The 16,583-nt window shown below is 41.7% G+C and overlaps 1 protein-coding gene across 2 annotated transcripts in view; it reads right to left on the bottom strand.

The window, feature by feature from the left end:
* Positions 1-2,948: 2,948 nt before the first annotated feature.
* Positions 2,949-16,583, bottom strand: part of LOC100754771 (mitotic checkpoint serine/threonine-protein kinase BUB1 beta) — a 48,524-nt gene continuing 34,889 nt past the window's right edge. For both annotated transcript variants that reach the window (XM_027422205.2, XM_027422204.2), the window contains exons 19-23: positions 10,128-10,277; positions 8,377-8,519; positions 5,788-5,956; positions 4,818-4,924; positions 2,949-3,423 (exon numbers count right to left, since the gene is read on the bottom strand). In XM_027422205.2, the coding sequence (XP_027278006.1) occupies positions 3,189-3,423; positions 4,818-4,924; positions 5,788-5,956; positions 8,377-8,519; positions 10,128-10,277 (804 nt within the window). In that variant the 3' untranslated portion in view covers positions 2,949-3,188. The remainder of the gene's footprint in view (positions 3,424-4,817; positions 4,925-5,787; positions 5,957-8,376; positions 8,520-10,127; positions 10,278-16,583) is intronic.

Consider the following 16,583-nt stretch of genomic DNA (forward strand, 5'->3'; position numbering starts at 1 on the left):
CTGTAATAGCCAGAAACTGGAAGCAGTCTAGATGCCCCTCAACCAAAGAATGGATAGAGAAATTGTGGTACAATTACACAATGGAGTACTACTCAGCAGAAAAAACAAAAACAAAAACAATGGAATCTTGAAATTTGCAAGAAAATGGATGGAACTCGAAGAAACCATTCTGAGCGAGGTAACCCAATCACAAAAAGACAAACATGATATGTACTCACTCATATGTGGACCTGCTTTATGATACACAGTAGTGACCGTGCTTTATCAGAGCTGTTTTTAATGATATTGCTCAGAATGGTTTGTTTCCTCCCAGATGATGACTGAGAAACTAATTAAAAAAAAAAAAATGGTGCCAAGTACCACAAGAGTAACAGAACTGTGCTGTCTTCTGGGATTTTGTTTTTTACTTTTTTGTTGTTGTTGTTGTTTTGTTTGTTTTTTGTTTTTTTAAAATGGAGTGTGCTGGATGTCTCTACTATTTTGTTCAAAGGACTACAGAACCTGGAAAAGCTGTTGCTGCTATTGATGTATAACATATTGCCATTATTGCTCTTTTTATATAAATATATATATATATATATATATATATGCGAAATAAAATAAAATAAATCTTAAAAAAAAAACAAATGTAATACTGATAAGGACCTGGGTTGGATTCCCGGCACCCACATGGCAGCTAACGACGGTAACCCGAGTTCCGGGGCGTCTGACACCTCCATGAGCACCGAATCAATGTGATGAGTAGAGATATGTGCAAAATACCCATACACAGAAAATAAACAAATCTCCAAGAATAAAGAAATGAAAATGTTAAAGCTTCCTAAATTTCCCAGGCTTTCATTCATTCATTCCTTCCTTTGTGAGACAGAGTCTTGGCTGTCCTGGAACTGGCTCTGTAGACCAGGCTGGCCCCGAACTCACAGAGATCCACCTGCCTCTGCCTCCAGTGCTAGGATTAAAGGTGTGCGCCTGGCACCCTTTTTCTCCAAACACAAGCTGGCAGTGACAGCTTGACTCAGGTTTTATTATCACTAAGGAGGACTCAAGGCAAACTGGTGCTAATGGCAGATGTCTTGGTCACATGGGTCACCCCACTGGGGAAAATGAGTCTTGGAAGCAATGAGGGCAGTGTTAGCTCACCATGTCAATGTCTAGGTAATATAAATTCTTAAGAGTAATTTCTTAGCTAGACAACATTTAAATTTAGAAAAGATAGTCAAACTGGCTTCTAAGAATGAACCTGCTAATGAGTGACTGCTTCCTTAATCTCACTAGTATGTTTTTAATATGTATAATCTACATACTTAAAATGTACATATCAGACTTTTGAGAGTGTTTTGCTTGCATGTATGTATGCATACCACATGTGTGCCTGGTGCCCTCAGAGATCAGGAGAGGGTGCTGAATCCCCTGGAAATGGAGCCACCATGTGGGTCCTGGGACCAAACCTAAGTCAAGTATTCTCAACCTGAGTCAGGTCTCCAGCTCCTCATCAACACAATCTTCAATGTATTTCATTAGTGGACGCTGAAGTTCTCACTTATATGTCTTAATAGGTTGTTTGTTTCCTGTCTCTGTTCTGGTTTTCTTCTATTTTTTGCACTTTGGTAAATGGTTTTATTTATTTAGGTGCTATTTTAGGGATCAGAGTTAAGAACTAATGTAAATTCCTGCCCTCAAAGAGTTTAAATTGTAGTAGTGGGATACAGAAAGGGGGGTTGTATATACAAGAACACATGAGGATCACTCCTGGTTGCACAAGATGTAAAAGGTGCTATGGGAAACACAAAGGCAAACAATGACAGGAAGTGACAGTGAGCCCATGGGACACTATATTGCTCAAGAAGGTCAGGGAGGACCACTCTAGTCCAGAGGAGATTTGAGAAGGCACCTGATTGAAGGAAGTAAATAAGTCACCCACAGGACTGGAAAAGAATTACTTGTATTTGTAGAAACAAATGATTGTCCGTATATCAATTTTGCTGTCTAGCCTGCTGAAGAATTCGCTTGATGGTAACTTATGTTAAAAGCTCTAAACTTCCTGGGTCAATGTAGGAAACTGAGAACCAAGGAGGGCAGAGGAAAGGGGCCTGATTACAGAAAGACAGAGTGCCATCATTCTACATCTTCAGTATAAGAAGCAAAGATCTTTGAAGAGTTGTATTTTGGTTGACAGAAAGTATTGTTTAATTATCATTCAGATCCAAATCATGTTTTATGACTTTAACCATACAGTTTGCTTAAAGTTTTTAATTGAGACATTTACTTAGTATTTTCTGCTTTCTAGCATTCTTAGAGCAATATTAGTGACAACTGTAAGGGGAAAATCAGGCACTAGCATGAGGAGCATTAGATAACTTTGATGTTTTAATATGAAATAAACAACTAGATGGTTTTCATACCCTTATTGAAAAAACAAAACCCTCAAGGCCAAGTGCAGCTGGTGCTGCTCTCTGGGTACCCAGTGGCTTAACAGACTTACTCTCTTTTCCAATCAGTCCACACTTTAGAGTCCTCTTTATGTTCTGACCCCTGCTTCCGAAAGTCAAGCAAAACCATCTTCTATCCTGTCCCCTCAGCAACCCTTGCTTCCTTCTACACGAAATGACAGAAAGGTGAGTATTCCATTCCATTCCAAGTTGGAAAATGTGTTCAGCAGCTACAAAATAAAACTACAAATACTCAGATGTGAGTCACGCACAGAATACAACTTGGAAACTTCAGAAAAGTTGAACTTGTGTACATCATTGATCTGCTCTCCATCTGAACACCTGCTAGAAGGCCGGAGAACCTAAAGAAGAAATGGCCAGCCAGCTGGCTTGTCATAACCCAATGGCAGCTGCTCTAAATCTAGGACACATAAGTGCCATGGTAAAATAACTCCTCTCTAAAACTAAACTGTTTACCACCTTAGTTTGCAAATGTAGATGAAATGCCAGAAGCACACATTTAACAAAAACTATTTTATTATAAAATACATGGTGAGTGCAAGAGTACATGTTATAAAATTACAAAAGAGAAAAGTAGAGGGGAAAGTAGAAACAAAAGGGTTAAGAAGTACCCATTTGTATGAAATCCATTTTGAATCAAACAGATAAGGCTGTCAGGGAACAGCATTCTGTTAAAAGTTGCCACTTAGAGTAAAGTTCTGGTAGAAAGGACTGGTAGTGTGTGTAAGTGTGCTCCAATTAAACGACAGGGCTCTGGGAGAGGCTTGACTGCTGGTCTTGCTGAAGGAGCAAAGCTCCAGGACTAATTACCTTCCCCACCTTCCACAAGGCTTTGTCCAGGTGACTGTGGAACGTGGTATCAAAAACCCCATTCATTTCTGCTGCAAGTTCCCTCAGAACAGACACCGTGGACTCATCATGGGCATTCAGAATCCGCATAAAGAATTTATTCCATAAGTCACCATCCTTTAGCCTAAGAAAATATAAAAATCATTTCTGTCAAGATCAGTCATATGAAGAGTAGAATTCTTTCTCAGTTTAACTCCGCAGTACAGGAATGTGCCAAAGTGATGTAGGGTAATACCCAGAAATCTAAGGTTGGAGATCATTCACTCTTTTTGAGAGTGCAGGGAAGAACCACAAAACCAGTCTACCATGGTGGTGTGGAATGCACATAAAGGGAAAGCCATTCTCTCACCTGAGCCTGCAGATCTCTTCTGTATACTAAGATGCAGCAATACTCCTAGTGTCTCTCTACAAACGGTACAAAGACATTGTCTCCCCTCTAGCTTTCCTCACTCCCACCTCAGGGGTCTGTCACCCTCACAGGTCTTGGAATCCTCAACTTGATTGAAGTAACTTACTTACTTATTCTCCTTGCCCTTTACCCAAAAACATCCACTGCTGGAGGGCAGGGGTGTTAGAAAAAGCCAAGTCACCCCGTCTATTTCTGCTTGTGTTAGCCACACCTAGCTGGTCCATAGCTAACTGGAGATGCCTATTAGTCCCACACATCTCAAAGTATGCTTCAAACTATTTCATTAATTTATTTTTGCTGTTGTTTGAGACAAGGTTTCACTGTGTACCCTGGCTGGCCTTGAACCTCTTCCTCCCAAGTGCTGGGATGAAAGGCAAGAGCCACCATCTCAGGCTCACACCTGTTTTAAAAATACATACAAGAGACAAATGTGATTGGTCAAGTTCTAAATCAAAAGAAGAAGAATATGCAACTTAATGCTTTGGAGAGGAAAGTAGGAAAAGGGGCACTAACTCTTCAACCCTGATTTAAAATGAAGACCAACTCAAGCACGGGTAGTGACTCATTAGTTGGTGAGCATCTTGTGGGAAGCCATTGGTGGAGCTGACTTTAAACAGTACATGGTAGCTAAGAGGTTCACAAGCAGGCCTGAGGAGTCCGGGGGTTCTGAGAGATCATTTATTTCTGCACCAGAAGAGTCTGCTCTATGGTTTGGCTCCACCTACTCCTTAAAAAAATAAGTCTAAAATTAGAATCTAACGTGGGAACTTAACTCTCTTCAAAAGACAATTAACTTTTGATAAACACAATTGTTAAAAATACTAACACCAATGGTTAGAAAATTATTCTTCTAAAAGGTTTCTAATATTTCTAAAACAATACACTTCCATACTCCTATATGATATACCAAGGTTCAGAATGCTCTAATGTCAGTAGAGTCCATGACTTAGTTTCAGTTAGCAGTTCTTTCCCCAGCTCTAGCAAACGCACAGAGAGATCACTGGAATCACAGTAACAGGTTCAGGAAATTAAGGTTACTCCACAGCAGGGACCACTGAAGAGAGAAAAGATTAACTACAGGGGGGAGGAAACTGCAGGATGTTACTTACTCTGAAGTATTCTGGCTAAGTTTCCAGAGGAGCCCATCCCAGAAGACATGTAGGTGTTCCTTGAACAACAGTAAGTGTGCTAGGTTTGCTATACCCAATAGATCTACCTGAAATCACAAAACACACCATGAGCTAAAGTCATTTTTGCTTCTATTATAAACTTATTCATATAAGAGTTGAAAAGCATGCCAGAGCTTAACTGTGTATTTTATGACATATTTTAGTAGATGTTCTTATCTTTACAGGATAGGCAGAAGCCCCTCAAAGAAATGACCAGAGATAACATAAGGGATTATTATTATTATTATTTGTTTTTGCAAGACAGGGTTTCTCTGTGTAGCCTTGGCTGTTCTGGAACTCACTCTGCAGACCAGGCTGGCCTCAAACTCAGAGATTGTCCTGCCTTTGCCTGCCAAGTGCTGGGATTAAAGTCATGTACCACCTGGCTTAAGAATTATTTTTAAGAGCCAAAGACAACAGATAACCTGGATTACCAAATCACATCAGCACACCTACTCCATTCTTCGTGGGCTCCATTTGTGATCTAATGTGACCTACCCTATCCAATCAGCAAACATCTTATGTCCAGAAGATATGTTTGCATACAATACAATCATATAAGACTCCTCACATTTGCCCTAGAGTTCTTTTCATGTACATCACTGCATTTAACCTTCCAAGTCTGATGTATATATAAAGAGCAGAGGCTACTGTCTTTACTGCAGAGGGACAGCAAAGAGGATGATTTGTAAGAGACGGCACAGATGGTGAGTAAAAGAAATGTCCCGAGCACTTAGTTACTGAGTTGCGTATTTCCATGTGTGTATTTATGTCCTTGAAAGCTGTGTTACAATATTTGGAAACGAGGTCATCTTTTCTAGGCGAGTCAATGGCAGTAAATACTAGCTTTCATAGCTTATCTAGATACAGAAATGTTCTCCATGTTTGCTCAGTCTTCTCTTCCACTTACCTGGTAGGGAGAACAGTTCTCCAGGATGTTTTGTCCTTCCAGGGTCTGTACAGTCCGAAAGCCATTGAAGGAAAAAGCATCTAGTTGCACCCTCAGGTCAACACTGTAGGAAAAGTCCACGATCTTCACAGCCTGATCGTTCTTATTGCAATCATAAGGATCGTGGATTCTGCAGCCAGATTCAAGAGGAGATAATAGAAACAGGCTGTGAAAGCAGCTGCAGAGCCGCTGTTTTTTCCTTTTAGGACTGCAGATGTGTCTTATCCTTGCCAACAGTACCCTCCAGTGGTTAGTTATGGAAGTGCACACGGAGAAGTAATAGCAATGCCAGCCCACAGGGTTAATCTACCTAATGTAAACCACAGAGTATGGCCACACAGGACACTCTCAAGTTTTTGTACTATGCAGAAGTACTGAAAGTAGAAGTAGGCTCTGCCCCATGCCGGTGACACTACCCTTCTTGTTACTGAAATAGGTGGGCTTTCCAAGTAGCAAAGGTTCTTCCTCTAAAGGTTAATGAAAAACAACTTATAATGTTATTTTCTAGTGAGCTACTATCTATATTGTAAATTTTCCTGTTTCAATTACATCAACAACATATTCTTCCTTACTTTTTTGGTAACCCCATCTCTTACTTCCTAAGAAAATAATTCAAAACACAACCTTACTATCAAGTAGGTATATTTCATACAATAGTTATTTGATATGGATATCCGGAAACAATTTGCCTGAGAGGAAAACAAAACAAAACAAAACAAACAACAAAAAACCCAAACAACTCTTTTCACATGTTTCTTTTGTTTGCTTTCTCTATTAGTTCCTCCAGTTGCTCACTGTTACAAATGCAGGTCTTAGATCCAGGCTTCCCGTGACCTGGCTCGCACACCTGTGCAGCAGCATTTTAGAGTTCAGCAGCAACCATTTTTCCTTGGCATAGATCCAACTTAATTTTGTTTCCTAAAACTGTGATCACTTAAAACATTTTTTTGTGAGCTTGAGTGTTTCCAGATTAATGAAGAGCATGGCTACCCTCTAGTTCTCTCTCTCCTCAACTACTCACATTGCCAAGGGCAAAACCTCTTTTCTTCCCCCTCTCCCTGGGGATCAAACCCAGGTTTGCTCATTACCACCGAGCAATAGTCTCACCCCTGCCCCCAATCGCTGATCTCATCTTCCTCACAAGTTTTGTAAACAATAAACTGAGTGACTTCAAAAGTCTCTCTCGGACTGGAGAGATGGCTCAAATGTTAAGAGCACTGGCTGCTCTTCCAGAGGTCCTGAGTTCAATTCCCAGCAACCACATGGTGGCTCACAACCACCTATAATGAGATCTGACGCCTTCTTCTGGCATGCAGGCTGAAGACTGTATATATAGTTTTTTAAAAGAAGTCTCTTTCTTGGGGAGCACTGGAGATGGCTTATCTGTTAAGAGCACCTGTTGCTCTTCCAGGGCATCCGGGCTCAATTTCTAGAATCCACATGGTAGTAGTATACAACCAATCATCCATAACTTTAGTTCTGGGGTCCTATGTCCTCTCCTGAACTCCACCCATCGTTAAGCATGCATGTGGTGCACACCACACATACAGACAAACATTCACATATAAAAAAATAAAATATATAGTAGGGTATGGTGGCACAGGCCTTTAATCCCAACACTTGAGAGGCAGAGGCAGGTGGATCTCTGAGTTCGAGGCCAGCCTGGTCTACAAATTGAGTTCCAGGCCAGCAAGGACTACACAGAGAAACCCTGTCTTGAAGAACAAAACATATACATACATACATACATACATACATACATACATACAAAAAATGTACACACATATATAAAAAAAAACAATTAAAAGACTTTTCTTGCTTTTAATATCTTATGACTCTATAAAATATATCCTGGCAAGTTTATTAAATAAAAGATAAGGTCCTTTTATTTTTTTCCCTAGTGTTAAGTTGAAGCCCAGAGCCTTATGCATGCAAGGTCCTTTGTTCACAAACATAGGATCCATTACCAACACCCACATGGCAGTTTACAAACATCCGTGTCTCCAGGTCCAGAGAGCCTGACTCCTCCTTCTGGCCTCAGTGGGCACCAGGCATATAAGTGGTACACAGACAAACAAGCAGGGAAAACACTTCCACACTTACTTTAGGCATAAATATGACAATTATCTATGTTTCAAAAAAAAGGGGAAGGCGGCCAATGTAGGAAAATAAAAAGGACCCACTGATGGGCAATGTCCTTCTGTATATGTTTCTCTTAGTGGTTGATGAATAAAATACTATTTGGCCACTAGAGCTCCGGCACTAGGAGATGAGGAGAATTTGGGGAAAAGTAAGCAGAGGGAGACCAGGAGGAGACGCCATGGAGATCCTGGGAGGATAGGACACGCCAGGCATTCTTCGGTAAGATAAGGCCATGTAGAAATACACAGATTTATAGAAATGGTTAATAGTTAAGACAGAACTAGCCAATAAGAAGCCCTAGCCATCGGCCAACAGGCTTATAACTAATATAGCATCAGTGTGTTTATTTGGGACTGTGAAGGGGCTGCAGGACCAGGAGGGATAAGAAAACTCTAGCAACAGACTCACCTGTTTCTTAGGATCAGACTCCTGGGACTCAAGTCTCCATGAACTATTTCAGCTTTGTGAAGCTTCTCCACTATTGTCAAGAGGTTATAAATAATCAGGACTATTATTTCATGAGTCACAAATTCACTGTGTTGGAGAAGATCCTGGAAACAGACAGAGAGAAAACTGTTTCTCCAGCTGGTGCACCTACAATACTGTCCCCCAATGACCAGCGCTTTGTGCATCTCCTCCTTCCCCACCAGACTGCAGGCTGGACCCTGGTCCCCTGCAGACCGGAAGTGTGTAATGAGACAGACTGTGGACGAAAGGGAAAGGTGTCCCTGCCAAGCCTGGAGATCCTTTTGGTCCCTGGAATCTACACAGTGCACAGAGAGAACTGACTCTAGCAAGCTGTTCTCTCATTGCCACATGTTATGTGCATGCTCACCTATATGTGAACACACACACACATAAAGGAAAATATTACCTTTTTTTTTTCTGGCAGGGAAACTTGAAGAACAAAGTGAAGAAAAAAATGATATATTTTTTTGTTTTTGAGACAGGGTTTCTCTGTGCAGCTATGGAGCCTATCCTGGCACTTGCTCTGGAGATCAGGCTGGCCTCGAACTCACAGAGATCCACCTGCCTCTGCCTCTGGAGTGCTGGGATTAAAGGCATGAGCCACCAATGCCCGGCGTGTCTGTATTTTTAAAAGGATGCAGGGAAGGCAGAATAGTCAGGACAAAAAAATTTATTTTGTCTTAAATGTGTTAATAATTATTCTAGTTAGGTAACTCATTCATTCCCCAGGATAAAATGTTAAAAAAAAATACCAAATAGGCACTTGATCAAAACCATTGGAGAAGGCGGCTGGGGAGGTAGCTCAGTGTAGAGCAATTGCCTAGATGTACAGTGCTCTGGTCAATCCCCAGTGCTGAAACAAAACAAAAAAAAACCCAAAAACAAAAAGCCAGGCATGGTGGCACACCTTTAATCCCAGCACTTGGGAGGCAGAGACAAGTGGACCTCTGTGAATTTGAGGTCAGCCTGGTCTACAGAGTGAGTTCTGGGACAGCCAAGGTTGCACAGAGAAACCCTGTCTTGAAAAACCAAACAAAAACAAAAACAAAAAAAACCCAAAACAAAACCAAATAACAACAACAAAAAACCTCAACCAGCCAACCAAGTATCACCTGAGAAAGAAGTCACTAATACTTTTAAATTGTAATTAAATTTGTCTTTATCTAGAGACGATGTGTTGGTGCACACCTGTAATCCCAGCACTTAGAAAAACTTCTGAGTTCAAGGCCAACCAGGTCTATGAACTTGCCTCCTCGCCTGCTGACATAAGTCTGATGCCAGGAACCCACGGAGAGAACTGACTTTTAATTGTCCTCGAATATCCACATGTACACCATGGCACACACACACACAATAAATGTGTGTGTGTGTGTGTGTGTGTGTGTGTGTGTGTGCACATGCCATGATATGAGAGTGAGTGTGTGTGTGTGTGTGTGTGTGTGTGTGCACATGCCATGGTATGAGAGTGAGTGTGTGTGTGTGTGTGCACATGCCATGATATGAAAGTGAAAACCGAAGAACAATTTATAGGATTTAATTCTCTCTCATCACAATTTGGGTCCTGGGGATCAAACTTGGCAGCAAGTGCCCCACCTGCTGAGCCACCTCACCAGCTGTATTAAATGTCTTTCAAAAATCTAGTATAAATTTCTTTTCATTTTAAGTTGTATGTTTTGAGTATTATCACAAACCTGAAGGGTGGAACACTTTATATATTGGTACCAAACGATATGGCCATCTTGGTACTGAAAATAGCTACAAAGCTGATCACAGTCCTCATTTAGACGTTCCTTTAACTTGAGGTTGATATAAAAATCCCATGGGACAGGTTGAAAAGATGCCTGTAAGATATATTTAACATTAACATTAGAATATGCAGTGATGGCTGACAGACTGCAAACACAAGGTCTCACTATGTATCCCTACATGGCCTAGAACTCTCATATAGACCATGTTAGCCCTGAACTCATAGAGATCCACCAGCCTCTGCCTCCTAGGATAAAGAGTGTATACTACCATGCCAGGCTGGAAAATACATGTCTTAGCCATAAAAAACAAAATCATATTATTTGTAAGAAAGTAGATAGAAATGAAGATTAAGTGAAGTAAGCCAGATACAGAAAGACAAATGCCCTGTATTTTCTATTTAACTAAATATACATGAAAGCAGGAGGGGACTAGGAGGGGGCAGCAATGCCGAGAGGGTGACAGAAGGGGAGCAAGTATGAGTAAAGTACAATTATTTACACACACACACACACACACACACACACACACACACACACACACACACACACACCTACATATGCTATAATGAAACCCATTATTTTTTATGCTACCTAAAACCAACCAACCGACCCAAAACACAACAATAACAACAATAACAACAAAAACTGTAGAACTTAGTTGGGTATTGATGGTGCACACCTTTAATCCCAGCACTCCGGAGGCAGAGGCAGGCGGATCTCTGTGAGTTCGAGGCCAGCCTGGTCTCCACAGTGAGTGCCAGGATAGGCTCCAAAGCTACACAGAGAAACCCTGTCTCGAAACCCACCCCCCCTCAAAACAAAAAACAAAAAAACCCTGCGGAACTTAGGAGGCAGAGGTAGGAGAACTAACATAAATTTAGACTAGCCTATTAGAACATTGCCTACATACTATGTTCCAGACCAGCCAGAGCTTCAGAGTGAGACCCTGTCTAAAACAAAACTAACAAAATCCTCCACATTTCTTCCAGCCTGTCTTAGTCCCTGTTGTATTGCTATGAAAAGACACCATGGCCAAGGCAACTCTTATTAATTGGGGGACTGGCTTACAGTTTCAGAGATTCGTCCATTATCATCACGGCAGGGAACATGGCAGCAGGCAGACAGACATGCTGCTGGAGAAGTAGCTCCAGTCGCACATCCTGATGCTTAGGCAGAGAGAGACTGACTCTGGGCCTGGCATGGGCTTTTGAAAGCTAAAAGCCCACCCCCAGTGACATATTTCCTTCAACAAGGCCACACCCATCTTATCAAAGAATTACACTCCCTAGTGACTAAGTATTCAAATATATAAAACTATGGGGACCATCCTTATTCAAATCACTGTATAGACTTTCTGATACTCCCGCAAATATAAAGCAAAAAGTAATTTTAAAAAGCATAATCTGGGGGCTGAAGAGATGGCTCACTGGTTAAGAGCACACCGGCTGCTAGATGCACTTCAAATGAAGAATGGATAAAGAAAATGTGGTATATTTAACAATGGAGTACTACTCAGCAGTAAGAAACAATGACATCCTAAACTTCACAGGCAAAAGGACAGAACTAGAAAACAAAACAAAACAAAAACATTGTGGGTGAGGTAACCCAAAACGAGAAAGACAAAAATATAGTATGTACTCACTCCTAAGTGGATACCAGACATAAAGCAAAAGATACCCAGCCTACACTCCACAACCCCAGAGAAGCTAAAACCCTTTTCCAGAAACAGATGGTAGCAGACGCAGAAATCCACAACTAAGCATTGATTGGGCCAAGCTTCTGGAGTACAACTGAGGTGAGGAAGGATCAACAATATGAACAAAGGAGTCAAGACCATGGTGGGGAAACCCATGGAGTCAGCTGACCAGAGCTAGTGAGAGATCTCTGACTCAGGTCTCACAAATGAGGAACCTGCAAAAAACCGAACTGGATTCCCTTAACACTGGTGACAATGGTGTGACTGGGACAATATATGAGGCCACTGGCAGTTGGTCTAAGATCTAACAATAATGCACAAACCGACTTAGTGGAGCCCATTCTATATGGAGAGATACCTTGCCCAGCCTAGACACAGCGGGGTGGGGGGTGGAGAGGTGCCTTGGTCCTGCCTCAATGAGATGATGTGACAGCCTTAGTAGACTTCCTAGGGGATGCCTTACCTTCTCCAAGAAGCAGATGGGAGGTAGGAGATCAGTGGGGAGAGGGGAGCAGGAGGAGAGGAGGGAGGGGGAACTGGGATTGGAATGTAAAACATAAATTAATCTAAAAAATAAGAGCATTGGCTGTTCTTCCAGAGGTCCTGAGTTCAATTCCCAGCACCCACATGGTGGCTCACAACCATCTGTAGGGAGATTTGATGCCCTCTTTTGGCATAAAGGCATACAAGCAGATAGAGCACTCATAAAATAAATAAATAAATAAATAAATAAATAAATAAATCTTAAAAAAAAAAAAAAAGCACAATCTGGCCAGGTGTGGTGCTTCCTTTAATGCCAGCACTCTACACCAAGAGTTCAGACTAAAACACCAAAATAAACCAACAAAAACCAAAGCAAGAGGACACAGGAGCAATACAGTTCTGAAAGGTGGAAAGAGAATAGAGTTAATGACTTAGAAGACTGACAGGAACACTGTTTGAGCAGCCAAGGACACTGCAGAGCAGCCTTGGTACCCAGACCCCTACTGCAGGAAACCTCCAGAATCAGTTAGGTAGGGCTGGATGCAGCCACAAGAGTGCCTGCACCACACTGAAGGAGAATTTAGTCTCCAAATTCTCTTTCCTGACCCTGTACCCCAGCTGGACACCCAACTTCTCCCCTCCCTCTCCAGAAGGTCATTTCCAGATGTACAAAGCAGAAGGACTGGACTAGAGGAAGCCAGGCACTGTGGGGGAGGGCGGAAACTCGGAAGACGCTTCTACATCAGAGGTTGCACCATCCACATCACTTCTCTTCTATACTGCTTCTCACTCCAGCACTCAGGCTCATACTCTCTGGGCAGGAAATGAAAAGCCCTCTTTCAGAGAGCCAATCAGCTCAAGAGAAAAGATGTAATAGTTGGTGGATTTCCAATAAAATGCCAAAACTACATCATCTAAAGTGATGCCCATGCTGCCAAGGTCTCTATACACACAGCTTCCAACTAGCTTTTAGTGTTACACACCTAACTCCAAAGAGAGCAAAACATTCCAAGTTGCTAATAATATGAAAAGACAGAACTTCAAACAGACAAAAAGAAAACAGATTAGGGCGGGGGACGACACAATGACTTTTTTCTCTCTGTAAAGAAAAAAAACACAGGCCAGGGAGATGGCTCAGAGGTTAAGAGCACTGGCTGTTCTTCCAGAGGACCTGGGTTCGGTTCCCAGCACCCACATGGTAACTTACAACTGCCTGTAACTCTACTTTCAGGGGATCCAACACCCTCACACAGACATGCATGTAGGCAAAGTACCAAGGCACATAAAATAAAAATAAAAAGCCACTTAAAACCATTCGTTTGTGTGTGTGTCTTGTGGCATGCGTGTGAAAGTGACAAGACACCTTGGGGAAGGGAGTTGGCAATGTTCACCTATGCCAGTTTCAGAGATTGAACTTCAGGTGGTGGGCAAGCACCTTTATCCATGGGCCATCTTGCTGACCCAAGAAAAACACGTTACTTAAAGGTAGCCTGGTAACAGAGTTAGTTCCAGGACAGCCAAGGCTACACAGAGAAACCCTGTCTCAAAACAAAAACAAAGACCAATCAAACAAAAAAAAAGAAAAACAAAAACTTCATTAATATCTAATGAGATAAAGAATATTCTCCCTTTGGAAGAAATAATGAAACCTATAAACAGACTGAAAATATGGCTAATAAAATAGTCTTCTGAATCTACAGGTTATACATGGCAGGACTCAACCAACTATGGGTGGAAAATACTTGAGGGGTTGGGGGGACAAGACACAATGAATAATATAGTATATACATCATATTAGGAAGTATAAGGAAACCCAGTGATGATTTAAAGCTTATTGATGAGTATGTGGAGGTTATTTGCAAATACTATGTCAGTCTATATAAAGTACTTGAATATCCTCAGGTTTGGTTATCTCAAATAGGAGGGAGGTCTCTTAGAATCAATCCCCTGCAGCTACGGAGAGACAACTGTACTACAGAAAGACAAAGGGGAAGCTAGAGGGGGAATAAAAACATTTTAATTTTGTCTGTCTGGGTACCCAAGTGCAGGTGCCCTCAGAAGAGGATCACAGACCCCTGGAGCTGCAGTCACAGGTGGTTGTGAGCTGCCCACCATAGGCGCTGAGAATCAAACTTGGGTCCTCTCTAACAGTAGTAAGCACTGTGAACCATCTCTGGAGCCCCATAAATGAGGGAGAGAGAGAGGGAGGGAGGAAGGGAGAGTGAGGGAGGGAAGGAGGGAGGAACATAGAGGAAATAAGGGTTGGTGAGATGGCTTGGTGGGTAAAGGTGTTTTTTTGTTTTTTTTTTTTTTTCATCAAGCCAGAACCATATAATGAGAGAGAACAGGGGCCCACAACTTGTCCTTGGACCTACACACACACACACACACACACACACACACACACACACACACCCCGAAAAATAAATGCTAAACAAAGAAATGATTGTCTAGGAAAAACCTATACCCTAATATGAGAAATTACAAAATGAGAAAGCAGAAAATTAGAAGAAACAATTTTTTTTCAAAGAAAATGTCAAGACTGAGTCTTCAGACTAAAATGCCCACTGATATTTCATATCTGCCCAGCACATAGGTGATATTACTTATATCAAAGTGTGTAACTGCTACATGCTTTCGACAAACAAGACTACAGGGTCTAGAGATAGGGAGAGATTTCACACAAAGTCCTGGAATTAAAAGGACAGCTGGGTGGACCTACACATCCAAAGTTACAGGATTTATATAGCACATGGCAACAACAGGATACCCAGGAGGAGCCCCAGTGAGGGCCCAGTATGGAGGGTGTAGCAGAAACCAGCAGCCTAGAGCTAGGCCAATGACTCATTGCAATAAATTGTATGGACTAAAGAGTTTACTGTATGACTCACGTGTCACACTACAGCTTCCAAGCCAAACCTTCATTTGTTTTTGTTTTTCTTTTCAATTTTATTCTGGTGGGGAGGTTGCAAGGGCAGAGGGCAGGTATGAAGGGGTAGGGGATGAAAGGGATCAGAATGCATGATGTGAAATCCACGAACAATCAATAAAAAGTTAAAAAAAAAAAAAAAAGGCAGCTGGGCATGGTGGCACACGCCTGCAAACCCAGCATCCAGGAGGCAGAGACAGGATTGTTGGTTTGAGGGTCACAACTAGGGCTACATAGTGAGACCTTATCTCAAAACTCCCACAAAAGCTCAGCTGCACTTCTAGAACTTGAAGGCCTGGAGAGGCTGACCCCTGCCTTGATTCCCTTTGTGCTGAGTCTTTTAAAACTAGGCAAAGGCTAGAGACTGTGAGGTTGGACCCCAGCTGACAGGGACAAAACAAAGTCACCACAGGTGTTAGAATAAAAATCAAGTGAATGTCCATGCCCAGGTGTGCTTGGTTTGGGTTCTAGCACACCCTGTTTGCAAAAAAAAAAAAAAAGCCCTCCTTGCTGAGCTTTAAAAAATGAGAAAAGATTAGGATGGCAGAGGATGGCAGAAGACTTTAAAAGTAAGGTTGGGGGTGATGTGGCTCAGTGGTGTGGTGTTTGCCTGCACAATGTCTGTATTCAGTTTCTAAAACGGCAGGAAAACCCCACCAAAACCAATCAAACAGAAAAACTAAACCAAAACCAAGCAAGGCTTTAAAATTCTCTTTCTTTTCTTTTCTTCTTCTTTTTCTTTCTTTTCTTTTCTTTTTTTTTTTTTTTTTTTTTTTTTTGAGACAGAGTTTCTCTGTATTGTTTTGGAGCCTATCCTGGAACTAGTTCTGTAGACCAGGCTGGCCTCGAACTCAGAGATCTGCCTGCCTCTGCTTCCCAACTGCTGGGATTAAAGGTGTTTGCCACCAATGCCTGGCTTAAAATTCTGAGGAAAAAAAATTAACAAAGAATTTTATATCCAGTTAAACCACCAATCAAGAAAAGATGCAGAATAAGGAATTTTCTAACCCAGAGGATTTAAACCTTTTTACTGCCTCCTTTTCATCAGAAAGCTACTAAGTACTCTTCCAAAATAAGAGGAATGAAGCTAAGAAAGAGATGGGGGGAAAATGGGTATCTGTATGTCCAGCCTAAGAAAAACATAGTGAGAGAACCAACAGTGATGGCAAATGGAGATTTAAGGGTGACACTAATGTGTGTCAAGACTAGAATACAACTATCCAGAGGGGAGCAGTCCACACACTCAGCATATTACAACAATCTTTACACGATAGTCCCTCATTTCTGATCC

The sequence above is a fragment of the Cricetulus griseus genome, chromosome 6 (assembly GCF_003668045.3).
Source record: "Cricetulus griseus strain 17A/GY chromosome 6, alternate assembly CriGri-PICRH-1.0, whole genome shotgun sequence".
Classification (NCBI taxonomy): Eukaryota; Metazoa; Chordata; class Mammalia; order Rodentia; family Cricetidae; genus Cricetulus; species Cricetulus griseus.